Below are 25,464 nucleotides of genomic sequence, written 5' to 3' on the forward strand. Positions count from 1 at the left end.
AAAAGATTTTTTTTCTTCTTCAATAAAACTGACACTAAACATCAGAACAAGAGCTGTGTACTCTGATCGATGCAGCTGCTCAGGAGCCATTCATTCACAGCCTCTTTCACACAGGTTAATCTTTGCAGATCAACCTTTAGTGTTTCCACCCAAAAAAATCTCCCAAATTGAATGAAATTAATAGATTAATATTGTGTGACAGTGTCACGTGCACCATCTGCTCAGTCCACAAATGTTTTGAAGCAGAATCATATGATCAAGCGAGCATGCTCTCTTACGAAAAGATTAGTTTTAAACTTCATGATCTGAGCTACAATTTAGAATAAAGTTTTGTGAGTCCACCAATAGTTTCCCTAATGACAGGCTGGAGGAGCACAAGCAGTTTGTAAATGTTTTCTAGAAGAAGAAATGTGGGATTTTACAGCTAAAGATGCTCGATGAAGAGCAGATGACCTGTTTGATTCAGGCCTTTGCGGGGTGCATACTGTATTCACATAAGTTATTAAATGACCTATAAGGAGTATGAAATATACACTGCATGGGGTCATTATTTTAGAAAACATGGGCCTCTATCACAATTTTCTGTTACCACACCAAATCCATCATCTTTAATACGGTGCACAGTCAATAATTCTATGAGAAATTCTTCCTTAATTGGGTTACAGGTTTTTGTTAGAAAATAACAACATGTTCAAGTCTAGAAATGATCTATAACACATGGCCTCAAGGCTTCAAAAGTACTCTGCCCATAAATTTTAATAATTAAGTCCATCTGGGTGAAGAAAAAAACATAAATAGCTGACAGGTTACAATCAGAAGTCTTTTCACATTTCACTAAAATCTCTTGAAGCATCTTCCAGACGGTGTCATTTCCTGCTTCACCAAACCTGGATTAATAACTTAATAACCACATCAGTGAATCCTGATGCCTGTGGACTGGACCAAAAGAGCATCTGTTTTACTGGTGATCAGACCTGGGCAGTGCTCGTGCGATGCCCACAGGACCACAACCATGGCTGGGTTAACCCACTAGGGGGCCCCAGGGCAAAAATCTACACAGCCCCCAACTCTACCAGTGATCGGCACTGCCCACTTTGTGCATACATGTGCAGTAAATGGTGAAGAAAAGTTGTCAGAGCTTGTTTGTACAGAAAGTGAAAGTAAAATAACATTTACTCCTTTTTTAATCTCATGTGTTGGTTACTTTTCCTAAACTCTACATGCCGAGGCCTCAGTCATGCGCGGCCCTTATCAAGGCCCCTACCATCATAGGTGATATTGAGACCTCATCTGAAGTAGTGCAGAGAAAAGGGGGGCTTCCAGTGTACACAGTAATATAATTGCGAGCTCCTTGTGTGCAAAGGCTGGAATCATTTCCTGAACTTCAGATGCATATAAATCACCAAACATCCAGAGCAGATGACACACATTCTTTCAGTGCGGCTTTTATACAGCGTGAGTTAATAAACGCTTTGAAGTGTATAAAGTATTAAAATTCCCAAACAAATGTGTATTTAATCAAATTGCAGCAAACCAGTGGACACACTGTGAACCTGGGGCCTTCAGGGGCCTGTGACCAGGAACCACTCATACAAATCTGGTTAACATACAAACATAAACACTTTTTAAATGTGTTTTTATTGCTTTACTCCATTGTGCTTTTGCACAAGCGCCACACAAAGGTCAAGTGTATGGTGGCTGCCTGATGAACACTTCACCTGGGAATACCCTCACAGCAGTCAGGATGAAAGAGGAGATGGAGTAGGCCAAAGGGCACTGGCTCCTGTTCAGTTACAGCAGAGAAGAAATGGTTATCTCAGTAGTTAAGGGTGGTACGTGTCAAAGTATCAAAGGTTTCCCAGCAGAACATTGTATTCTAACGAGATGATCAACATTATTCACTTCACCTGTCAGTGGTTTTAATGTTGTGGCTGACTGGTGTAAGCAGCCCATGCATACTACAGTTCACCCACAATATATGAGATGGTCTCTTCCAGTAACTCAAATGTAATCTCTCCATACATTCTAGACTCCATTCACTGACTCCCATTGTGCTGTGTTGCACCTTTAAAGCACTCAACAGATACTCAAATCAAAGCAAATCTCATTACATGCATTAGCAGTGTATTACCCCAGCATGTATAGTGTATGTATGCATGTTGTTTCCTGCTTGATGTATTTTATGTATATGACTATTGATCTGTAACCTATGAAACAAGTTGAGACAAGACCTGAATTGTTGATAATGTTAAATTAATTTAATATGGTGATATAATTTGTGAAGTTTTGACTTGGAAATGCTGATATACCATCACAGAAGCTGTTTTCTTTTTGTATGTTGGTATAAATTCCCTTCTAAATACCCAATATATCTATTAATTCCTTGGATGATCAGATAAAATTTGGTCAGTTGGTCCAGTCTGCAATATTTCAACAACTATCAGATGGATTATTGTGACATTTTTACCTTTATCCAAAGCCAGAGGATGATTTCAGTTCATTTTAGCACATTTTATCACTGAGGTCTACAGAGTTTCATGGCTTTGGTTTTTTCCTGTTGTACAGCGTGATGTCCAATCAACTCAATTTGCTACAGGTGGACTCCAGTCAGGATCTAGACACATAACATGGAAGATTAAAGCAAACAAGAGAGTCAGAGCAAAGAGTGTGAAATCTTTGGAAAATGAAAGATTTCAGTTTTTGATTTTTAAAAAGCTACTTTGTCATTTTGGATTACTGGGCGTAGATTGATGGACAAAAATGGAAATTTTATCAATTTAAAATTAAATCTACCACACAATAAAGGCCATGGTGGTTTTGTATACACAAAGAGTCGCCCATTCAGCTGAACAGAATTTAAAATACAGTTTTGTGTCTGTTTTGACAAACATTACTGATGTTAACAGGCAGAAGATTATTAGATATCTGCATTAAAAGATCATTTGACTTGGGAGTGGTTCCAGTTCAGTATTTTGGATTTACATTTGGATCACGATACAGTACTACAATTCTAAACCCTAATTGTTGCAATATTAATTAAACTCTGTGGAATGAAAATATCAGTCTTGCCTTTTAAAAGTCCTTCAGTCAGGTTAAATATGTAAGGTCTGGCCTGAGGCGAAGTCTTGGGATCATGTCTAAACTGTTTGTCCTCTGGCAGGAATGAATATGCTCAGTAATTTAATGACGACTGTCCATTAGATTTTCATATTTCTTATGCTCAAGTGGAAATGAAGGCTATAATGTGAAACAAGAAGAGCGGTCTGGGAGTGACCAGAGGCAGTAAGATTCAGAGCTCAGGACCGTTAATCTAATAGAAATCCCTCCATTTGATCTTGGGGATAACTTGATATGTACAAAAATTAATTATATTTCCGGCCCTTACCTTACTCAAACATTCAATAAATGCATGAGAGAAATGGACCCAAACACTTCATGATTATGTGAATACCCTCAATTCCTGTTGAACTCACACCAAGTTGCAGACTTTTTCCTCAGGGTAAATTATAATTTATGTGCGTATTGTGTGTTTTAGTTAATTGTGTAAACAGTTTATCAATGAAACTGATTATCAGGAATAAATACTGAAGATATATACATAAAATAGACATGTATAAAGTAAGATAGTGTAATTGTGACAGTGAGATATTATAGAAATGAATAAACAGAATAGAAATAAACACAATAGTGTAGATGCAAAGCCTCAGGGAATTGTAGTTTCAAGTTTTTATAGAAAAAAATCAGTTTAATATTTATTAAATATTAAATTTATAAAACCACCAAAACTAAAACTTCTATTACTAACTTCTACTTTCGTTATTGGTAAATTACACCAACACCTTAACACTTATATGTACATTTATTGATTTGTGACTGGTGTTCTCCTGCAACTCTACTAAAACATCATCTCCCATAATTCTCTGTCCGTGTGTAACGAGTGACCACGATGACGTCAAAAGTAGTTGACCGCAGTGCAGTGCCGGGGGGCTGCGGAGATTTAGCTCAAGAACTTATATCCGAATAGTTTCGTAGCTGCACGAACCACTTTAACGAGTGCCCGGATGTTATAAACGTCTGTAAGTAGCCGTTAAAGTAATAATTAGCTTGAGTCGCTTCTTTTTAACTGGACAAACGTCCTAATAGCGCTGCTAGCTGTTAGCTTGCATATACAGTAGCATGCGAGCTACTAGTCACACTTCTGTTTATGTTTTGATTCGTTTGTTGCTAAACCGTTAGCTCCAACAGTTTGCCCACAACAGTGACTTTATCAGCGAAATCCACTTTAAAATGTTCGTTATTCTGTCTGTCTGTTCGTCAGACCTTTACTTTGTGTTTACTGATTTACCACATAAACTGAATCAGTTTTACTTTGTAAATGTTTATCTAGAAATGCACGTTTTATTGATCATTGTACGTTTTATGTTTGTTAGAGTCTGTATTGAGAGCCTGATATTATTGACAAAATCAAATCAAGATTCTTAATTGTTCAGTACAAATCATCAAACAATATTTTTTATAGTAATGCTAACACATTTAGAGAAGCTGTCTTATCTAATATGAATACAGTGGTGAAGCAAGTAGTGGCATTATTCACTGTTAATTTCACACATGCAGCATTTAATACCAAGAAATACATCTTATCTCTAGGATCTGGAAATGTGTCTCACTTTAAAATGAATGTTACAGTGCATTATCTGCAGGAGACACACAAAAAAAGTTTGAATACATGGCCATTACTTTTCTTTGCAGAGCTCACAGAACAACGTCCTAGGACTCAAAAGAAGAAATGATGCGTTGACTGTGCATCCGGCTTTGGATTCTGTTTCACTGACAGTCCTCTTGTTGAGCTCCAGACAGGATGCCCTACCACTGTGTGGCCTATGGATGCGGCAAAACTGCAGAAGATGGTGTGACATTGTTTAAATTCCCCAAGGACCCCGAGGAGTTTCGCAAATGGGAAAAGCAGGTCCAACGCACCCGTGCCCTGTGGGTCGCCACACCCAACTCTCACCTCTGCAGCGAGCATTTTGGCAAGGAGTACTTTGAGCCCAGGCCGCCCACGGGGCTCTGAAGCTGAAGCCGGGAGCTGCTCCTACAGTGTTCGTCCGTCCGCTCTGTTCCTCCTGCGGGGGAGTTGGCTGTAGCAAATGTCTGCCTGCTATCCAGCGGCGAGGCATCGCAGCTGAGCCGAGAGAGCAGAACACTAATGTGAGTAGTTATTATCCTGGACCAGTAAAGGTCACTGCAGAGAAGGGGAGAGGTCCTGTGTGTCTGAGAGCTTTAAACAAGCCTCATCTGTTTACCACACTTTTCTCTTCTTAGGCTGAACACAGTAAAATGGATGAGACTGACAGAGGTGGTGACCAAAAACATGTCTCAGGAGGAGTGGTGAAGCTAGGGGAAAAAGACAAAGAAGAACGACCAGGTGAGGCGGTCTGTCTGTTCATTTATATATGCTCACTTATACTGTCATTTGACTCAGCACTTCTCCACAAAGCACCTGAACCAATGAAACGCACCAACTGATAAATAAGTTAGGTGATGTTTTATACAACATTTATTTACTTTTACAGTGGTATGTGAGATGTGTGGCACCACCGGCAACATAAGCACCTTCTTTTCAAAGACCAAGCGTTTCTGCAGTATATCCTGCTCACGCTCCTATTCATCAAACTCCAAGAAGTCCTCCATACTGGCACGTCTGCAGGTGAGGAAAAGATTCACAAACCACACTGAATGATGTATTTGTTTACTGAGAACACCAATGGGGCAGTTGTTGTTAATTTCACACACCTCACCATGTTACAGGTTCATATGTGGTGTTTAAAGAACCAAAAAATGACTCCTAAAATTCTTAGCTGCTAAAAGTCCCTTTTGTTTCCCCTTAACCAGCTTTATGGTTGGTTAAATCTTTTTATTAACCCAGTCTATGACAGGATCTTATAACAATTTCATCATTTATTAACCTTTCAAATAGTTTCTTGATTAATTAATCAACCTCAAACATCAGAAAAATCCTAGAGCCAAATATGCCGTCTTCAGTTTGCCTCTCCTCTCTGACCAACTGTCTAAAATATAAAGATACCTGGCTGATTATCACATAAGATTTAAAAAAAACTGCAAATATCAACTTGAGATCGTGGAACTATGGAGTGTTTAGCACCAACAAAATATTGTGCATTCAACATTCAAACCGAAATTTCACGATTTTTTTATGGCCGCAACAATCGATGTTTATATTTACACAATTCCTAATTACAACCAGGCGGTGGCAGTATTTAGCAAAAAGCTGTTAACGGTTCACCGCTGCAGCTAAAGTGGGAATAGAAGAAGAGGACCGCGCTGGACTTGAAATCTTGTCACCGACGTGAGGGGCTGTTTGCGGGCGTGTCCGCCTCGTTTCCGGCTTTGATTGAATATTTTCTAAACTGCTCAAATGGTTTTCACGTGTTGCGTTGAAACCTGTTGGAACACGAAACGACCCGGCCTCGTCTTTCATCGGTTTCCTCTCGGGCACCCGGAGAGACTGAGGCGATGGCTGTTTGCCCTGAACATGGATGTAAACACTCCGCTCCGCGTCCTCAACAAGCTGCACGTCTGCCAGGACCACTTCCAGTCCGAGGACTACTACGACATCCTGGATCAGAAGACCCGCAGGGCCCGGATCCTCAAGACCACCGCCGTCCCCAACCAGTTCATTCACACCTTAGAGACAGGTGACCCCGCTTCAGGTGTCGTTTCTCTTCATGAGCTGGTAAGTTAGGTGGTTCCTGTGCTGCAGACCTGCTGTCAGAGATTTAATTCGTCTTCTTCGCCTTGCTAAATGGTGCAGTCATTAGATCTCAGTAACGTGTATTTATTCCGCTTTATCAATAAAGGTTTCTTTAAATGTTGCAAAAACCGGCTGGAAATACTTTTTTCCTTTTAAAACCTGTGCTCGTTGCCTCCAGAGTCACTTCACACTCAACTTAAAAAGACTGAATTTAATTAAAACTAGATTAGATTTTTCTGTCATTTGTTGTAGGTTTAATTGAACTTTAATTGTAACATCTTTTGAAAAGAAAAAAGGATTTAGAAAAAAATTAAATTTGTGCTCTCTAATATGACCAGAATTAGTCAGATTCCTTAAAGGATTTCAACCTGGACAGCACTTACTGTCTCAGGACGTATTTACTCTAACCGCCCGCAGTATACACACCGTTAAAAAACAATAACTCTGATTGCTTCAGTTGTTGAGTGGTCACAACAACAAGAAAGGTGTGAAAACACTGTTGTACTCCTCTCTCCAGGGAAGGCCCCCTTCCAAAAAAGCTATAGTGTGGAACAAGGTGAACAAAGCTCCTCCAGCCCAAACAGGACAGGATGGTAAGAGCACTGATCACACACACACAAAACACCCAGAATCCACTTGGTGCAGGAATATCAGTCTCTCAAAATCAGCTGCACTCGTGCCCCTTTTAGCAGTTTTTGTTTCTCATGTATAAAGTCAAACGTAGACAGAGAAGCTCAGTCCAATGTCATGGATCACTCGACTAAACTGTAGAGTAACTGAGTAACATCTGGGTGTTTCTGACACGTACCACCCACCTTAACACTGTTGTAGACCAAGCACACAAATCTTCCTTCACATGTATGACTCCTCTTTCCACTCTGCAGAATCAGGTTTTGAGTGGGGCGCTTACCTGGAGAGGGAAACGTCCCTGGCTGCTTCTGTCTCCTGCTTCAGACATGTGAGTTCTGTGCAATTAGAAACCATTTTCTTTACTCACAGATAGTAAATGTTGAGAGATTTAAGAGTGGAGACTCTTGAGCAGCATAAACACCATCAGGAAAAACCCAGAGTTGAAAACTGAACAAGTCAGATGAAAGAAAAGGAGAAAGAAAAAAACATTTTAAGGATTTACATGCCCTTTAATGCAACTGTGGTCAAGAGGTAGACGACACTGACACCTGATGATTAATTAAAGCTCCTGAACTTCCTGGCAAATATTGAATAAAACATGTCAGACTGATGCTCTGTAAGGAAACGTGACCTTACTGCTCTGCAGGCTCCGCTGTGTGCCCAGTGGGACGACATCACTTTAGGGATGAAGGTGGAAGTCCTGAACACTAACGCCGTCCTGCCCAGTAAAGTCTACTGGATCGCCACTGTTATCCAGATTGCAGGTGTGTACGTCTGTCTGTCACCAGCCCACCACACCACTGAACCATTTCATTCATATTTTATTATTCTCTAGAACAGCCACAGGATCTTTACCCCTCCTCTTCCTCCCCTCCGTCGTCTCCAGGATACAAAGCTCTGCTGAGGTACGAAGGCTTTGAGCACGACAGCAGCCACGATTTCTGGTGCAGCCTCGTCTCAGGAGACCTGAAGCCGATCGGGTGGTGCGCCATGACGAGCAAGCTGCTGGTGCCACCACAAGGTGAGGAGTCACACCTGGATCTGACACTGAACTTACAGTGCTGGTCGGGCCAGAAACATTTTGCCAGGTTTAAGTTTAAGAAAACCACTTATCAGTGAGGCCAGTCTGAAAAAAGGCTTCGATTTACTAGGGAGCATAAAGATTGGACTCTGGATTGATGGAAAGAGGTCATGTGGTCAGCTGAGTCCAGACCTTACCCCCCACTGAGACCTGAATCAGGTTTATTGACTTTAAGATATGTTCTCATTTGTGTGTGTCCGCAGATGTGAAGCAGAACATCCCAGACTGGAAAGAGTATCTGATGAAGAAGCTGGTGGGCGCCCACACTCAACCTGTTGACTTATGCCTGAAGGTAAAGCTGGATGCTGCTTAACACAGGTGTGAGGAATTTTATCGGCTCAATGATCAGCATCTCTGACCTGCTGCCACGCTCCTCAATGTCCTCTCCCCCAGCTGGCGGAGAGCATGAGGACCTCCTTCAGAGTGGGAATGCGTGTGGAGGTGGTGGACCCCAAACATGTGAGCCGGACCCGCGTGGCCATCATAGACTCCATTATTGGCGGCCGTCTGCGGCTGGTGTATGCGGACCAAAGCGACGCCCCCGAGAACATCGTCTCTGACTTCTGGTGCCACATGTGGAGCCCCCTCCTGCATCCGTTGGGCTGGTCCAGCAAAGTGGGTCATGCCATTAAGGCACCTGGTAAGTCTAGGAGCTAGATCTGAGCTTTCCCTCGGCTGAGGAAGGATCATTTTGAACCAAATATTTTAAACAAGTTAAAGATTTTAACTTAATAAATAAATGTAAATTCTTTCCTTCTTTTTTTTTTTTTTTAGCAAACTCTGTGGAAGCTGGTACCAGTGGCTTGAAGAGTAACTCTGACAGTACATTCCTGCTCTTTAAAAAGGTTATTGCTTAAGAAATTATTTATTAGCTGAAGTCAGAAAACATGCACTGAGTAGCAGTCTGTCATTATTCTCAGTTGTGAACTCAAACATGACTTGTGTGTCACTGTGTGATGTGCAGCCCAGGGTCGTCTACATGGAGGGAAGTTTCTTTGAAGAAGGGATGAAGCTGGAGGCCATTGACCCTCTCAACCTGGGCAGCATCTGTGTGGCCACTGTACACAAGGTACAGCAGCTATTATTTAGGAGTTAAATTACTACAACAACACGGCTATTTGACAGTTTGGGGGGTGTTTGTCACAGGAGAGTGAGGATCTACAAATCTAACTTATATATATAGTTATATAGTTGAGTTTTAAGGGTCAGTCCTATAAATAACATTGCCAGCAGTCAGTCTAAAAATCATCTAGTTGCACACAAACTCGTCCACCATTTGTCTCCTTCTCTCTGTCTCTGTGTGTCTGACTTCACTTCTCCAGGTGCTGTATGATGGCTACCTGATGGTCGGTATTGACGGCACCATATCCAACAACGGCTCTGACTGGTTTTGTTACCACGCATCCTCTCACGCCATCCTTCCTGTTGACTTCTGTAAAAAGAACAACATCCCTCTCACTGTACCTCAAGGTGAATATGATTGATCAGTGACGTAGCTCACACTTTGTCTCCACCTCTTGTGTTCTGCTGGTTCTGTTTAGCCTCACCCTCCTGCTAATGAGAGATGTCTGTGTTTCTGGGCAGGTTATGACTCTCAGACCTTCACCTGGGAAAAATACCTGAAGGAGACCAGAGCTAAAGCTGCACCGGCGCGACTGTTCAACACTGTAAGACAGGAAGTCCAAACCTAGTCCAGCATTTCCAAACTGTGCTCTCCGTTTAGCGACATGTGAACCTAGACTTTGTCTTCCGTCAGGACTATCCAGGTCACGGTTTCTCCGCCAACATGAAGCTGGAGGCCGTGGACCTGATGGAGCCACGCCTGGTGTGTGTGGCCACCGTGAAGCGATGTGTTGGTCGCCTGCTGCTCATTCACTTCGACGGCTGGGAGGATGAGTTCGACCAGTGGGTCGACCACGAGTCCCCGGACATCTACCCCGTGGGTTGGTGCGAGCTCATGGGCTACCAGCTCCAGCCACCTCCTGGACTTGGTAATTATCTTACTTTAATATGTGTTAATCGTGCAACAATACGTAGAGCGAGCTATCAAGACTCCACAGCAGATAAATCAAATGAGGCAGAAAACTGGTTAAAATCTTCCACTATCACAGAGAGGAACAACTGATGTGGTCCGTGTTTTAGAGTAGAGATGTTTTTCACCTTATATAAAAGTGACAGATGTTTTATTCTGTTTTACAGTTGATTTAAACACAAACCAGGTGGTACGGAACAAGAAATGCAAGCCCTTTATGTATGGGAAAAAGAGTACGTCGTACTTTTTGACTTGTACACCAGATAAAGTGTTTTCTTTGATACAGAGGATTGTGGAAAACTATTCCCTCACCTCCTGGTTTTCCTCTTTTTCTTTTTTTTTTAAGGAAAGAAGTATGCGAAAAAGAGGCTCTCTGATGAGCAAGCTAAAGACGACGCTGGTCAGCAGTCTGAGATCACTGGCACTAATAGTCCTCCAGGGCTCCTAGACCTTCAGTCTCCCTCCAAAAGTGCCACTCATCCAGCCCAAGACTGAGCCAGAGGAGCAGGAGAGTGAGTGGACAAACTCATTTAACATACCTGCTTACTTTCTTCATTTAAGGTAAATGTCTGACTTATCTCTGTTTTTGTAGTCTTTGCAGTGCAGGTAAAAGTGGAAGAGGTGGAGATGGAGACTCCCATTGATCCTCCAGGCAACCCTGAGCAAGTCTGTCTGGGCGTAGTCAAACAGGAGGACAGAGGGGAGCAGAGTAAGTCAGGACAGAATGAGGTGCCAGAGCAGACCAGCTTGGAAAACGTCACACATGAAAAGACACAGAAAAACACAGCTGCAGAAGACGGAGGTGACGAGCAGGGCCCAGTGGAGGAGAGCTTTACGAGTGAAAGCAACATGGAGCAGAGTGAAAATGAAGGACAAACACTGCAGCAAGAGGGGAGCAGCACTGAGCAGGAGAGGCTGGAGGAGTGAGAGCAAATAAACAGCTATCTAAAGCTATCAACAAAAACACTGAGCTTCGTCAGAAATACAACAGAAGAACAACACGTTTATCCGTTTACTGCACAGCCAAACAGACCCAAACTGTTTTAATAAAGAAGTCGACCAGTAATAATTGCAACCATGATTTGATTTCATCCAACAGCAGAGCAGAGGAGTTGGTTACTTGTCTGGGACGTGCAGAATGTCAGCTGAAAATCTGACCACAAAAAAAAAAAGAAAAAAGCCAATGATTGTGGTTGGTGACAAGTACGTTTCTTTCCTGTGACTGCTTCAAAATAAAAGCCCTAAGTGGAGCAGCATCAAGGAGAGTTGGGGCAGTATTAGAGCATTAGCAGTAACTTCAGAAACCTCTGATACAGCCTCAGGTAGACAATTTGAATCGAGTGTTGGACTGGCAGAGTCTTCCACTAACGATGAAAGGTCCTTTAAAATCATGACCACATATAGTATAACATAAAGGACCAGTTTGAAACTACCTCACTTACACTCTGTGGCAGAAGTGATTACTTTTGACTTCTCTTGTTTTTGTTGAGTTTAACAAGCTGATAATTGTTATAATGTTTTGTTTTATCCTGTTTCATATCAAGATTTATTAGTTTTTTGGAAATATGAAATCACTGATTTAAAAAAAAGTTTCTTTCTGCACTGATTTGACATTTTCTTAAAAAATCTTTACAACTGGAACTCAAGGTTGTGATGTAGTGGTTAAGTATAACTAGCATGAAGCCAAAGAATATATCACTTATAATCAAGTAACAGTAGTGTTGCGCTTGTTCTAAAGACATTCATTTTGTTTACTTCAGTCAAGATGCTAAAACTTCTAACAGAGCTGCTGAGGAGCTAAAAGCCTTTTGGTGGAACCAGCACGAGCTTAATTGGGAGTGTGACTCTGTATCAATCAGACAACAAAGAGGAAATACTGCAAAAAAACAGCTGCAGTAAAAAGCTGTAAAGGTGTCAAATCATCAAACAGCTCAGCCTCAACAGAGGTTACAGTTTTCTAGTGAGTTCAATACAATGTTTAACTTCAAAATCTTCGACTATGGTCAGTTATTGGAAGCTGTGGTCCCCAGAAATCAGTACAAGACGCCAGACAGTTCAAGCCATGCTGCGTCTCTTGGTTTTCTTGGCTGCTGCCTGTTTGGTGTTTGGATTCTTGCGAAGTTTGGATTTGGCCTTCAGCATTTTGACGTGCCTGAGGCCGTTGAGGTGCATTGGTTTAGGTTTGGTTGCCTTCGGCGCCTTAGCAGGCTTCGCGGTGGCCGTAGGAGGCGAGGGGAGGCCCTCTCCTCCGGGGCAGGCTTTGAAGACGTGGACGTCCTTGACCCTGCGACCTCTCAGCTCGGGGGGATTGGCACAGGTGGCTCGTACCTTCAGGTTGACTTTCTCAATCCACCTAGATGAAGAAGAAAGGCAAAATTCATTTTTTATTTTTTTAACCTCTCTTGCCCCATGTTTCCTGCTTCACTGTGGTGACTCTTCATATTAGTAAAGTGCCAAATAAAAGCTGCATAAACACATAAGGAAACTCTGTGTGCAATAACTGTCTTACAAGCGTAGCGGCAGCAGAGGGCAGTCACACATCAGAGGATTGTCAGCCAGGTTGATGACCTCCAAAGAGGTGAGGGGGTGGAGATCGGGCACCTCCTCCAGCTGGTTGCCCTCCAGGAAGAGACTTCTCAGTCCTGGACCCAGGCCTGCCAGGGAGTTCTGTGACATCTGGAGCATGTGAAGGTGATTACGTCAGAAACTTGATGGCAGAGTTAACAGTACTTCACATCTACAACCCGCTCACCTTCTCCAGCCCCATGTTATCCAGGTACAGCTCCTTCAGTGACCTCTCCAGCGGTCGAAAAGCATTTGGCCCCACCCAGCGGATTGAATTCCCGGACAGCCTCAGGTCTCTGAGGTTCCCTGCCTTGGTCAGCGCCTCGGTGGGCACCTCCTTCAGTTTGTTTCCTCCCAGGTGGAGCGTATCCAGGTCGCTGGCCTGGTCCAGAGCCCTGGGCGACACGTGAGTGATGGCGTTCCCAGTGAGGTAGAGAGCTCTGAGGCCTTCGGCCCCGCTCAACACGCCCGGCTCCAGCTTGGTGATAGTGTTGTTCTCCAAGTGAAGTGCTAGCAGGCTGGGCACCAGTTTGAAGGCTCCTTTGGGGAAGGTGGTGAAGCGGTTTTTCTCCAGGTGGAGGTAAGTCAGTTGAGGGAGACCTGTGGATTTAAAGTTACAGAGAGTCAGTGCAGGAATAAAGACACACTGAACGATGCTACAAAAAGCTGCTCTTCAAAGACCTTTAAAGGCGTCGGGACTGAGGGAAGTGAGTTCATTCTCAGACAGGTACAAATAGATCAGTCCCTTCATCCCACTGAAAGCTCCGCCCTCCACCTCCACAATCTTGCAGCGCTGCAGGTGCAGGGACACAACCTGGGGCAGGCCGGGGAAGCTGTTGCTGGGGATGTAGTGGAAGTGGTTGCCGCGCAGGTCGAGGAGGCGCGTGTTGGGAGAAAAACCCCGAGGAACTTTGGTGTGACCACGGTTTTCACATGAAGAGTGGTGCGTCTCGGCCTGAAAACAGGGAGGTCGGGGGGGTGCTTATGTTTATAGTTTGCAGTTAGCTCAAGCAAAGAGTCATGTTCCCTTCTCAGATTGTTGAAGTATTTCATTCTGTCTATTTTAAAAATACAATTTGGATTTCAGAAATGTTTTTAGTTTCAGAGTGACCTCCTAGATTTATTGTATGACCTCTTATAATAATAAAATAGTTATCATAAGCTGCTGATTATACCAGACTAAATGAGAATATTGTAACAAGCTCCCATGTATATTGAACTGAGCAATAGGGAATTTTAGTTCTTTTGAATTCATCTTTTCATTTGTAAGGAAGATCTTGTTATTTCATCTTTCAAACTCTTACCTTAAGATTTAAATCAGCCATGAGAAAGAAGTAAAATGTTACAGTGATTTCAAACTTTAAATTACACTTATTCTCTTTCTTGCAAGAGGCAGATGAAAAGATTGATGCCAATCTCCTGTCTGTATGTTAATATAAAGCTATAGCCAGCAGGTGATTAGTCTCCCCTGTGTACTCCATATACCCCACTCACCTCACAGACACAGTTGGCAGGACACTTGACTTTGTTCTCTGGCTCTTCGGTGGGTGGCGGTGTGATCCTATTTGCCTCCTCGAACTCGGCCTTCAGCATGGCCTCCTGGCTCTGGCAGCGCAGCTCTGCAGGGTGGACGGCCTCCAGGTTTTCTCCAGAGAGATGGCCTGGTCCTCCGCACGTCCCCATCAGCTTCACCTTGCTGCGGATCGCCCACTCCCTGTAGTGTAGTTAGAAATAAAAGGTCAAAGTGGGGATTAGCCCCCCTGTGGTTGACAGGTGATAACCTACAAAGATCTGCTGTACCTGAGCGGACGCAGGTAGCAGTTGCAGTAGATGGGGTTCCCAGCCAGGTTGAGGCGTGCCACCTTGGGTGAACCTTCGGAGAGGGGCTGGACGACTCGCAGCTGGTTGTAGCTGATGTCCAGGTGGGTGAGGCTGGGAGATTTAGAAACAGCTGTGTTGGCCATGTCCTGCAGGGACATGTGGTCCAGGAAGAGGTGGGTGAGCTTAGTCATGGACACTGCGTCTTCCCCGAGGTAAGTCATGGGGTTATAGCTCAGGTCCAGACGGGTCACCTCTGGCAGCCTGGATGGCAAGAGGGAGAAGTTTAGTGTGGGGTTTCCCTCCCAGACACAAAGCAGGGTAACTGAAATTCAACAACTACAGGATGAACTGCCAGGAAATTTAGTATAAACATCCATGTCCCTCAGAGGATGAAGCCTCTGCTCTATAGTGTCAAAGTTTGCAAGTATTTTTAATCAAACTATTTCTTATCAGATTTAGTTTCCTGATTGATTGTGAGGTTCTGTGTGGCTGTGTAACTGAGAATAGATACCACTGAAACCCAGGAAGTGGTCTACTCTATGTTGATCTCACAGCTTGCTAAGTAGCCCACCTGGTCATGGTCTCAGTGGGAAAAAACTGCAGCTCATTGTGGTCCAGACTGAGACGGGTGAGTGTGAACAGACCAGCGAAGGCCTCAGTGTCCAGATAGTTCAGAGAGTTGTGACTGAGACGAAGCCATTTGATGTTCTGCAAACCCTGGAAGGAGAACAAATCGGTTCCAACAACGGGAGACATTTACATTATTAAACCAGGCTATCGTATGAATGTCGAGTTTGTACCTGGAAGGCCATGTTGGGGATGTAGACCAGCTGATTGTGCTGTGATGGAAAGCAGGTTGAGGAAGCCCAGCTGAGAGAAAGCTCCGGGCTGGATCTCTTCCACACGGTTACGGTCGATCATGAGCTGCTTCAGTGAAGACAGACCATCGAACGACTCCTGCACTCACAAACAACAAACAAAAGTAACGGGATAACTGGAAGAACAGCAGCTGGTGAGATGCTGACATGAGCTTTTTTTGTGTTTGTGCGACCACCTGGTAGAGGATCTCGATGTTGTTGTTGGCCAGGATTGAGGAAGACCAAGCGGCCGAGGCCACGGAAAGCCCCCTCCTTCACCCTGCGGATATTACAGCGCTGCAGGGACAGGTGAGTCAGGTAGGGCGTGTGTTTGAAAGCCCCAGTGGGAAGTTCCTGGATGTCATTACCTCGAAGATCTAATTTCACTGTGATCTGCAATGAAGGGGGATTACGTACAATATGGAGCAGGATGGGTGACTAAATATACTGTAAAAACTATCTGTATGCATGTGAGTGTGTGTGTGAATAAGAAACCTCATCAACAGTAGGAGGAACTTGGGTCAGGTTTTTGTTGACGCAGGTCACAGTGAGCTGGATCTGGTCACAAACGCACTCTTGTGGACATTTAGCTGTGTATGCTGCAGGGAGGCAGAGGAGCAGCAGACTGAGCAGGGGGACCCAGAGGGTGTCAGGACAGAGATGGGAGTACATCTGAGGGGGAAAATAACAGCAGTGACTTCATTCAGACTGCTATACAGCACGTGGTGGCACTTCATGGTTTCAATACATCTGAGTCAACGTTAGCACTGGTTAACACCCGCTGGTAAAAGTGGATACCCCTGATATTAACTATTTTATATGGTGTTTCTTGTTATGAGCCCACATCTTCGTGTCTTGGTTGTCAGTCATTTTCTGTGCTGCCCAGCTAAGGTAAATAAAGTTGGCCTTAGCTAGCTAGCTTCACCCAGCTAAGGTGAAAATAGATAACTTTTTTCGCCGTTGTTGGGGGCACACAGACAGGGACTGACAACCGAAACACGAAGATGTGGGTTCACAGCAAGAGACACCCCGTAAAGCTCACAGCTTAAATCAGGGGTACTCGCTTTTACCAGCAGGTGCTAACGTTTGCTGGGCTAGCTAGCTAAAAGCGGGTACCTGTAACTAACGCCAGCAGGTGCTAGCTAACATTAACATTAGCATTAGCTGGTGTTTTTTTTTTTTTTTCATTGGTTTAAAACTGTAACTTATCAACTGCAACCATTTCCTCTTCTCTTTGTCGTCACAAGGAAAGCAGTAGAATGACAACTGAATATTCAAACAACACATGACACCATGATGCGCCATCTTGAAAACAGAACAGCCTTGACGAAGTGGGACCCGGAAATAGAATTTTACGTTGGTCGTGACGTCAGACTTTACCGAGGTCAATGGGACAATAAATAAAAATGTTTAATTTTTCTTTCATTAGCAAAGCAACCAACAGAGTGGCTGCTATTTTGTGAGGTAACCTAATAAATCCACTACTTATTCACTCATTCATTCGTTCATTTATTCATTCATTCACTCACAGTTTACCCATGGAAATGTGTAAAGGCTCAGTGTTGTTTTGAATATGCCACAGCTCACAAAGGAAAAGTTTACCTTTTATTCCAGTACACTTTTCTGACTGCTATAGTTACATCTCAGGTTAATATTTTACCAAAAATAATGCACTAAGCTCATAAAATACAATGAATCGTTATAATATAATTCCACTTTTTTTAAATTAATTTTAGGAAGAGTGTGTGTCTATTAAGCTAAATAATACACAGGATATGACTGCATTTAACATTTACCACATCCTCTGGCACAGAAAGGTGTTTATCACGATGTTTTACTAAAAATGTCTCCATCCTCCTGTACTTATGGGGATTAATGTAATTTTGGTCGGACTGGGCTGCCCTAGTCTTCACTGGAATGCCCTAAAACCACATTCCCATGTGGGATCAAGAGTCTTGATCCACAGGAATGGACAGGAAAAGCTTTGCAGCTCCACACACTGAAATTTCTCAAAATGTTGACAAAACGGTGCCGTGTCTAAACCTATCTGTGCAAACGGCTGCACCAAATCCTGCCAGAGACGGGCTGGAGAGATAAACCCGTAACTGCGTAAATCCGCATAGAAAACATGTCTGTTCATTAAGAGGCTGCCAAGCTGACAGTACAGATGAAAACTTCATATTTTAGCAGCATACCGTGTTTTGTTCCCTTGCGACCCCCTGTGCAGAAAGGGGCCGAGAAACTAGAGACGGAGGAATTTCCTCGGGCCGGACTGTTTGTCCGCGTCCCCCCGGGGATCAACAGCCCAGACCGCAGAGGAGCTCCGCGCCGGGCCGCGCACAAAGACGCACAGTGTCCGTCTCTGTCCGGTGTTGTGCCAAAACGCGTTTCCTCTGAGAAAGTGTTTGTCTTCTGGCCAGGGACGGTGAGGAGAGTGTTCTCAGCCTGCTCTGAATGCTTTTCAGAAAGTACACGGCAACATTTTTTTTTCTATTTTTCACTTTTTGTTCATGTTGCTCTGTGTGAAGAAGTTTTAGGAGGAAAAATCCTGCAATATTATCTGATTTGGACAAATACCAGCCTCATATTCGTTCATTTTTCTGCACTTAATAACAACACGAAAACTCTTCAGTGCGAAAAAGACGGCGCAAAATAAAACAAAGCGAGTCTAAATGATTGGATAATTGAGCACTTTGATATCCAGTACTGATTTCAAAGTCTTCAAGTTGTCAGTTACCGTAACAATCACTCATGTTTGAAGTCTCATCCTGACAGATTTACAGTGAGTACGCAGGGACTCACCATGGTCTCGTTGTGGTTCCGTCCAGATGCGGGTCGTTTACTGACTCTCTCACGGTCTCTGCTCCCTCTGCAGCTCTGCCCCCGGCTGCCCCCCATCCAAAACAAACTCCGTTTATCCCTTCATTCACTGACACTCCCCCACCACCACACATACACCTCTGGAGTCTGCACACGGCTTCTCTGAGCCTGTTAAAGGAACAGTTCCTTCAAAATTAACAAGTTATTCAGCCTTTTCATATAAATACACAGACTAAGAGTCAGGCTTGTTAGATTTGTTATATTTAAGACAGCATATCAGGTCAACACACACCATCCTGATGATATAAATGCAGTCCACACACAGGCTAATGTTATTCAGAAGATTATCTAAATGCCATTTAAGTGTATTCCATTCTTTTCCTATTTCCCTTAAATGCTCCACCATGTCACCAACACATCAACAGCTACATGAGGTAACACACTGCGACTCAATGTGTGCAACAAAGTCATATAAGAGCACATTTTCCCCAGTAAGACAAGAAAAGACACATCAGGTAAAAGTGATTCTGGTCCCCTGAGCTCTGCTGTGTCTGACTGTGCTCAGTGCAGGGTGACTGACACACACACACACACACACACACACACACACACACACACACACAACACACACACACACACACACACACACACACAAACGCTGTGTATTCAGGTTCATGGGTGGGTTCATGTGGTGCAGTGTGGCCCATTCCTGATCACAGTCTGATGCACACAGCGCTCTGACTTGACTGGACCTTACGAGCAGCAGTATGAGGATTGTGATTGGACACTGTCCCTGATGGAATTTTTCAAATATGCAACAACAATAACAACAACAACAAAAATCACAATAAACAAAACAGCACGTAAAGCAGCCTATCGCTAAAACAGAACAATAAAGTCAGCTCTTCATTGCTGACTCATTTATTTTTGATGTTATAGATTGTATTTTTTGTTCAGGATGATAAACATGTAGTTCCAGTCGTCCTGGCCTTAATATTTCTATCCCCATTTTCAATGTAACAAATATCATTAACAGGTTTAAAACTACAGCAGATCTGTATCTGCCAAGGCCAAATGTTACTGTATAGTTTACATATTTATCAAGTCCTGGGACTAACCTCTATTTGTTAATCCAGACATTTCCATACCTGTGTAAGGACCCTGTCTGATTCACTGTTTTGCTGTTGTTAAGCTGAATTTTGAAAGTATATGTAACCACATTTAAAGCAGTATGTTGCAAAAAGTGCCTGATGAACATTGTCTAATGTTAGCTCCACACAGTTAGTATCACTTCCATTTTTTTTTACACATTAACCCAATGGTTATCTGATGTGTAGTTCTATATTTGTATTATTTGTTTCTACATTTTCTATAAAAATATAAGTCACAAGCATAAGTAGAAAAATAAAAATTAAGAGATTCTGGACAGTCTTTGTTATCCCTTCATAAAATATACAAATCAGGAGTGGAGATCAGTGGTTGTCTGAGTCCCTTGTTCAAGTGTAAAGCATCCCTGTTGAAATCAACGTCAGTACAGTGTGTGTGTGTGTGTGTGTGGTGTGTGTGTGTGTGTGTGTGTGTGTATGTGTGTATGTGTGTATGTGTCCCAGTGTTGGTACTGGCAGTGGCCCATCAGTGGGATCAGTGTTGGTCGTTGCACCTCTTCTCCAGAGCAGAGCTCAGCCTCTCTCTGGCGGCTCCGCAGGACTTGAGAGCTTCACTGTTCCTGCAGATTCGCACCAAAAAAAAACACAAACGATCTCACACCACAGGTCGGATTTAATGAACCTTTAAAAAGACAGACACACGACTGAAGAAGACCGTCTTACTTGGACACGAAGGTGTGAAGCAGCGAGGCGTGGTGCTGGGGGAAGTAATCCTGCTGGACAGCGTGCTCCAAACACAACAGCTGACCTGGGACCAGCGACACCTTCTTCATCTTCCCCTCTCCCTGAGACGCAGAGTAGAAAATGTAAAAATGTCAATGAATTTAAGATTTAAAAAGATTAAAAAAAGAGGATATCAGGACTGACTTACACACCAAATCGGTGACAGAAAGGAGCAAAACATAAATAAAGCAGGTAAGTAAACCTACACGACAGAGGACAAGTCTCTATAACGGAAGAGATGCTGTGAGGAACTGACACCATTATATTTAGTGGAAAGTGTTTTGCATGTCACAGTAAAAGCTGACAGTCTGACATGTAACAAAGCCTCGACAGTGAGGAACTTTCATGTGAGGTTTTCCTCTTAGAAAAGTGTAACAATCCTTGTGAATTTGCTGTACTCAATGTGTTGCTTCATCTCACTGATTCTGTGTCAGATAGTGAGGACTGTACTGTACCTTTAGGAGTCCCATCATGACCAGCAGTGTGGAGAGGAAGCAGTACGACTGAAGGGCTGAACCTGAGAGGAGCTTTTTCAACACGTCACCTGTGGAACAAAGTGATGTAGGTCAGTTAAATATCAACTGAACGCTGCATTACACCGTTAAACTGTAAATATAAAAAGTGAAAAAGAAGAGAAAGGTGAGTGATAGAAGCATTTTATTCACCAGTAGTCTCCAGAACAGCTGTCTTGGTCTCAGATTCCTCGCTGTACAACGAAGCAATTTTCAGAAGGACATCAGCAGCCTTGTGTGGGTCAGAGGCATCAGCCTGGTGAGAGAGGAGAAGAGTCTCAGCAACAGATTAAATCAATTTTCTGCAAACCATCTACCTGGTGCACTCTATATCTGCTTTTTCTTTTTTTAAATTTGCACCTGTTGCAGCAGGTTTGTCCTCATCTCTCCAAGCTGAAGAAGCTTTTCAACAGAGGGGCAGATGAGGAAAGACGTGATCTCTGCCTGTGGGTGGACACAAAGTCACAATCAGAAACAGGAACAGCAGGAATCCATTATTTATTTCATGGTCTAATATAACACTGGATTATAATATTAGAAATAAAGAAAACAGACTCAATGTCGAAGCGAAACACAGAAGTATTAAAATATATATTTTGTGTCATCTTACTGGGCTCTGAACTTTAACAGGACTGTCCTCTTTTCCATTTTCCTTCACAATTTCTCCGTCCTCCTCGTTGGCTTCAGGACAGTCGTCACTCACATCATCATCATCATGTTCACTGTCATCATCATCTTCGTCATCAGGTTCTCCCTCGTCGTCACTGCAGTGAATTCAAAGACACTAAATTTTAGTTCTGCTATTGTGCAGGTGAACAAGCTTCATTCAAGACTGACTGAATTACATCATCACACACACCTGAGTGACGCCAGCATGTCTCCTTTATCCACGTTCTCCATCGCCTCTCTCAAAGCCTCACAGCCTTCTTCTCCCAGACAGTTACCTTTCAGAACAAATGTCCAAATTCAATAAGTTATACAAGATTTTTATGACAACGAGACCTTTGCATGTACCTATGCGTACCGTTTAGATCCACTTTCTCCATGTAGGGTTTGTCCATGACGGCCTGAGCCACCACTAACGCAGCCGCCTCCTGTGATCTCACCGAACGACAAATTCAGCTCCTGAGGACAAAACAATCAGCATCTGTTTTTTTATTTTTGTTATTGTAAGAGCTGAAAATCACTATGGGCGTCTCGCATAGCATGTACCAGTCTGTGTTTTTTTGTCAGCACAGGAGAGGCAGCTGGAGGTAGGATTCTTTTGTTCTTTCATTTGCTCGCTCGAAATTGATAAATGAACCAGCAAAAACTAGAGATTTTGTTTGGACAGTGGAGTTCTTTTGCCTGCCTACGTGCCCTTGGTCCATCAGTGGCTCTTTGGTTTTTGAGTCTGGACTTTGATTTTTGACAAAAATCCACTACAAAGTGCACAGGAGAGCACAGTCATCAGGCTGTTGACAGAACAAAGAGACATAAAAATGCTGGACTATGATACTGAACTCACCTTGAGGATCGGCAGTCCCTCTCTCAACACTGCAGCGAGGGCGATGGCTCCTTCAGAGCGGACCAGACAGTCTCCAAAGTTGACCACCTGGATGTTTCTCAGATGCCTCAGAGCCTGCATGGCCAGCAGAAGAGGAGGAAACCATGTTCAGAGCTTTTAACACATACAGACATATCTGTTCTTCTTATAGAGGAGGATCTGATAATAAACAGGCCTCACCTGTGCCATGGCCAGTGTTCCCTTCTTGGTGAAAGTGTTGTCGTTGAAGTTGAGGACGCGGAGCTCTGGGTTGTGTCGCATGGCTGCAGCTAACGCCATCACACCAGTGTAGTTGATACCAGTTCTGGGGCATAGTGGACTTCTTCCAGGCTGCCCATCAGCTTACATGGAAAAACAGCAGGCTGGTTAAGCCCAAGGCTGCATCTTCAGATATCTTAATCTGTCTGATTAACAGTCCAAACATATTCCATTTACAGAACAGAGGAAAGTGGAGAAGCAGGACCCAGGGAATGTTTGGAAATGTTCGGAAATGTTCATTATATATACTTAAATACTCATTTTAGAGTTTATATAGTATGATTACATTTTGAAAAATGTCTTCAAAGTCATTTTTCTCATTTGATAATAACTGCTTTAAAAATCATTGATGATAATTACTCCTGTGTTTACACATGTTACTGATGAGCATCCTTAACAGAATCAGAGAACATTAAAACTTAAAATTTGATTTTCCAGTGTTGGTCCATGTATTAAAGGACCTGTCAGTTAAGGAGTGAGTGTTTTATACCTGAAAGGCCTTGGCCAGGGCACTGGCTCCTTCGTTTTCCAGGCGATTCCTCCCTGCGATGAACACCCTCAGTTTGAGCGGAGCTCCAAGGGCTGATGATTGTCTGTGGCACTCGATCAGAGCTTCAGCCAGGATCTATACAAACCATTCACCTCTGTTACTTATTTCATTATGATGGAGGCACGTATTAAAACTTATCCTGTATACGAAACGCCTACAGTGGTTTATTCTAACTCTGGAACACTTTTCAGAGAAGCATTATTTGATGCCTGTTATTTTAACATGGTTGAGAGTGTGACAATAATTTGTCAAAAACACACAAAGGTCTGTGGACTCACCTTTTCCTCCTCCGATTCCCATGCCACAGTTGTTGAGCCTCAGCTCCCTCAGGGTGTGGCAGGAGGGGCTCTTCAGCAGCTGCTCGATTCCCTTCACACCGTCCGGGCCAAAGGCGTTGTCACTCAGGTCCAACTCAGTCAGCCTGGTCCCAGCACTCATTAAAGCACTGCCCAGAGACCTCTGAAGAAAACACAACGGAGAACATGTGAAGTGAGCGTGTTCTGAGGGTGGAAATCAAAGACGCACTGTATATTCCAACACTTCATCACAAAACAAAATATAATTCTCACCAGAGCTGTTGGGATTTCAGAGCGCAGTCTTCCCGTAAACATGTCGCTCCAGTAGCATCTCTGAAAGAGACAGGGAGTTTTTAACAGAGGGCAAACAACTACAATGAGGATATGAAATATGAAAACTATAAAAATATCAAATGTATCTAGAAGTACTGATACTGCAAGATAGGATATTGAGCTACAGTAGTTCTTCCAGTTCAATCAAATTATGTTTGTGGTGCAGCATCAAAATGCAAAGTGCTCAGAATTTGCTTGGTCAGATACTTTTTAACAACAGATTTCCACCTTAAATACACATTTTTTTAATTGTACTCTTTACTTTGATTGAGCAAAAAAAAAATCAAGAGTATAAGTAATGCCATGACACCTTCCCTGGTCTTAGACTATGTGGTAGATTAAAGCCTAACTGAGTTGTATGACTAATGTCTGGTTTACTAGGAATTGAGACCATGAACAGAGGAATACCTGGAGCAGGTCTTTGCTCTCCAAGGCCTTGGCAATGGCTCGGGCTGCCTCAACACCAAGAGTGTTCCCTTCCAGGCGCAAAGCTCTCAGACCCTGGTACTGCTCTATCTCACGAACCAGCTCCTCCACTGAGAACACAGAGAACAAGTTAACAGGTGTGAGGAGAAAACAAGGTCCAGCGCTGTGGCTACTAAAAACAAAGCTCAACCCTCTCTGCTGCTCAGGTCAGCATCCCTACCTGACTCTGCATTGTCCAGCTTCAGTCCCAGGCCCTTATAGCTCAACTCTCCATCCCCGACATGGGTCTTGGAGAGAGCATCAGCCAGCTGTGCAATATCATCTGAGGCCATAATGACTCTGTAGGAAACATTCAGAGGCGGAAAAATAGAAAAGAATCAGATTTTAGTGACTTACTCAGCATATAAATGAGTAGATCCAGCATTTAAATCCCTAACTACACCCGAAATTGACAGATGATGTTCAGTGACGAATTATACATTGTAAACAGATCGTTTTCTAGCATAAATACATGAATTATTAACAACAGTTAGGTTAGCTTTTTAGCTTCACCGGTGTTAGCTAGTAGTAGTGCGCAACATGAGAAACACTGACAGTACTCGGTAAACCTCGTGAAACTGTTAATCCGAACTTTCTAAAGTCAACTATCGTGTCTTTCCGTCTTTTAATTGATCACTCAACTCTCTTGAAAAGACAGAAAATTGTTAGTAACACTGACAACTTACCACAAAGAGTGATTTCCAGGTAAACGATGGCGAACTCACGCCGCTTCTTCCGCGCAGCGCGCCGGTTGCTAAACCATGTGACGTCATGCTGCCATGGTTGTTTCTTCTTCGCTGGTTTTGTTTACAGCTGTCAGCTACAACTGGGATTTTATTGCCACCTGCTGGTGCCGCCTGAACCCCGTCATCCCCGCTTTCTGTTCATGCACTAATATTATTAACAAATTAATATTTTAACTAATCAACGGATGTTTTCTTTACACTTACAATGGTACGAGGAGTGAAAATAAATACCATAACAGTTTTTTTTCAGCCAGTAATTTCGAATCAAGTGGATTTTAAATTAATTAATTT

The 25,464-nt window shown here is 43.2% G+C and overlaps 3 protein-coding genes across 3 annotated transcripts; 1 reads left to right on the forward strand and 2 right to left on the reverse strand.

Moving 5' to 3' along the window:
• Window positions 1-3,941: 3,941 nt before the first annotated feature.
• l3mbtl2 (L3MBTL histone methyl-lysine binding protein 2) lies at window positions 3,942-12,117 on the forward strand. The gene is given in 20 exon segments (XM_018685438.2): window positions 3,942-4,076; window positions 4,750-5,063; window positions 5,066-5,208; window positions 5,323-5,425; window positions 5,574-5,707; window positions 7,290-7,365; window positions 7,657-7,730; window positions 8,049-8,166; window positions 8,289-8,423; window positions 8,687-8,775; window positions 8,877-9,123; window positions 9,258-9,328; window positions 9,448-9,552; window positions 9,806-9,953; window positions 10,068-10,150; window positions 10,240-10,474; window positions 10,683-10,748; window positions 10,862-10,982; window positions 10,984-11,027; window positions 11,108-12,117. Coding segments are annotated over 19 exon segments (2,532 nt in total). The 5' UTR covers window positions 3,942-4,076; window positions 4,750-4,858; the 3' UTR covers window positions 11,443-12,117.
• A 249-nt stretch (window positions 12,118-12,366) lies between these two features.
• chadlb (chondroadherin-like b) lies at window positions 12,367-18,720 on the reverse strand. The gene is given in 13 exon segments (XM_018685437.2): window positions 12,367-12,868; window positions 13,025-13,191; window positions 13,268-13,680; window positions 13,762-14,035; window positions 14,575-14,794; window positions 14,881-15,162; window positions 15,473-15,618; window positions 15,702-15,740; window positions 15,742-15,858; window positions 15,956-15,988; window positions 15,990-16,151; window positions 16,254-16,430; window positions 18,561-18,720. Coding segments are annotated over 13 exon segments (2,424 nt in total). The 5' UTR covers window positions 18,657-18,720; the 3' UTR covers window positions 12,367-12,570.
• Window positions 18,721-18,823: 103 nt separating this feature from the next.
• Window positions 18,824-25,271, reverse strand: rangap1b (Ran GTPase activating protein 1b). The gene is given in 18 exon segments (XM_051066305.1): window positions 18,824-20,304; window positions 20,408-20,529; window positions 20,923-21,011; window positions 21,133-21,235; window positions 21,340-21,423; window positions 21,590-21,743; window positions 21,839-21,923; window positions 22,004-22,073; window positions 22,075-22,104; window positions 22,487-22,600; window positions 22,706-22,837; window positions 22,840-22,866; window positions 23,274-23,409; window positions 23,614-23,792; window positions 23,903-23,962; window positions 24,371-24,498; window positions 24,609-24,727; window positions 25,114-25,271. Coding segments are annotated over 17 exon segments (1,710 nt in total). The 5' UTR covers window positions 24,721-24,727; window positions 25,114-25,271; the 3' UTR covers window positions 18,824-20,219.
• Between the last annotated feature and the right edge of the window lie 193 nt (window positions 25,272-25,464).

This window comes from Lates calcarifer, linkage group LG23 (genome assembly GCF_001640805.2).
Source record: "Lates calcarifer isolate ASB-BC8 linkage group LG23, TLL_Latcal_v3, whole genome shotgun sequence".
In the NCBI taxonomy this organism is placed as follows: domain Eukaryota; kingdom Metazoa; phylum Chordata; class Actinopteri; family Centropomidae; genus Lates; species Lates calcarifer.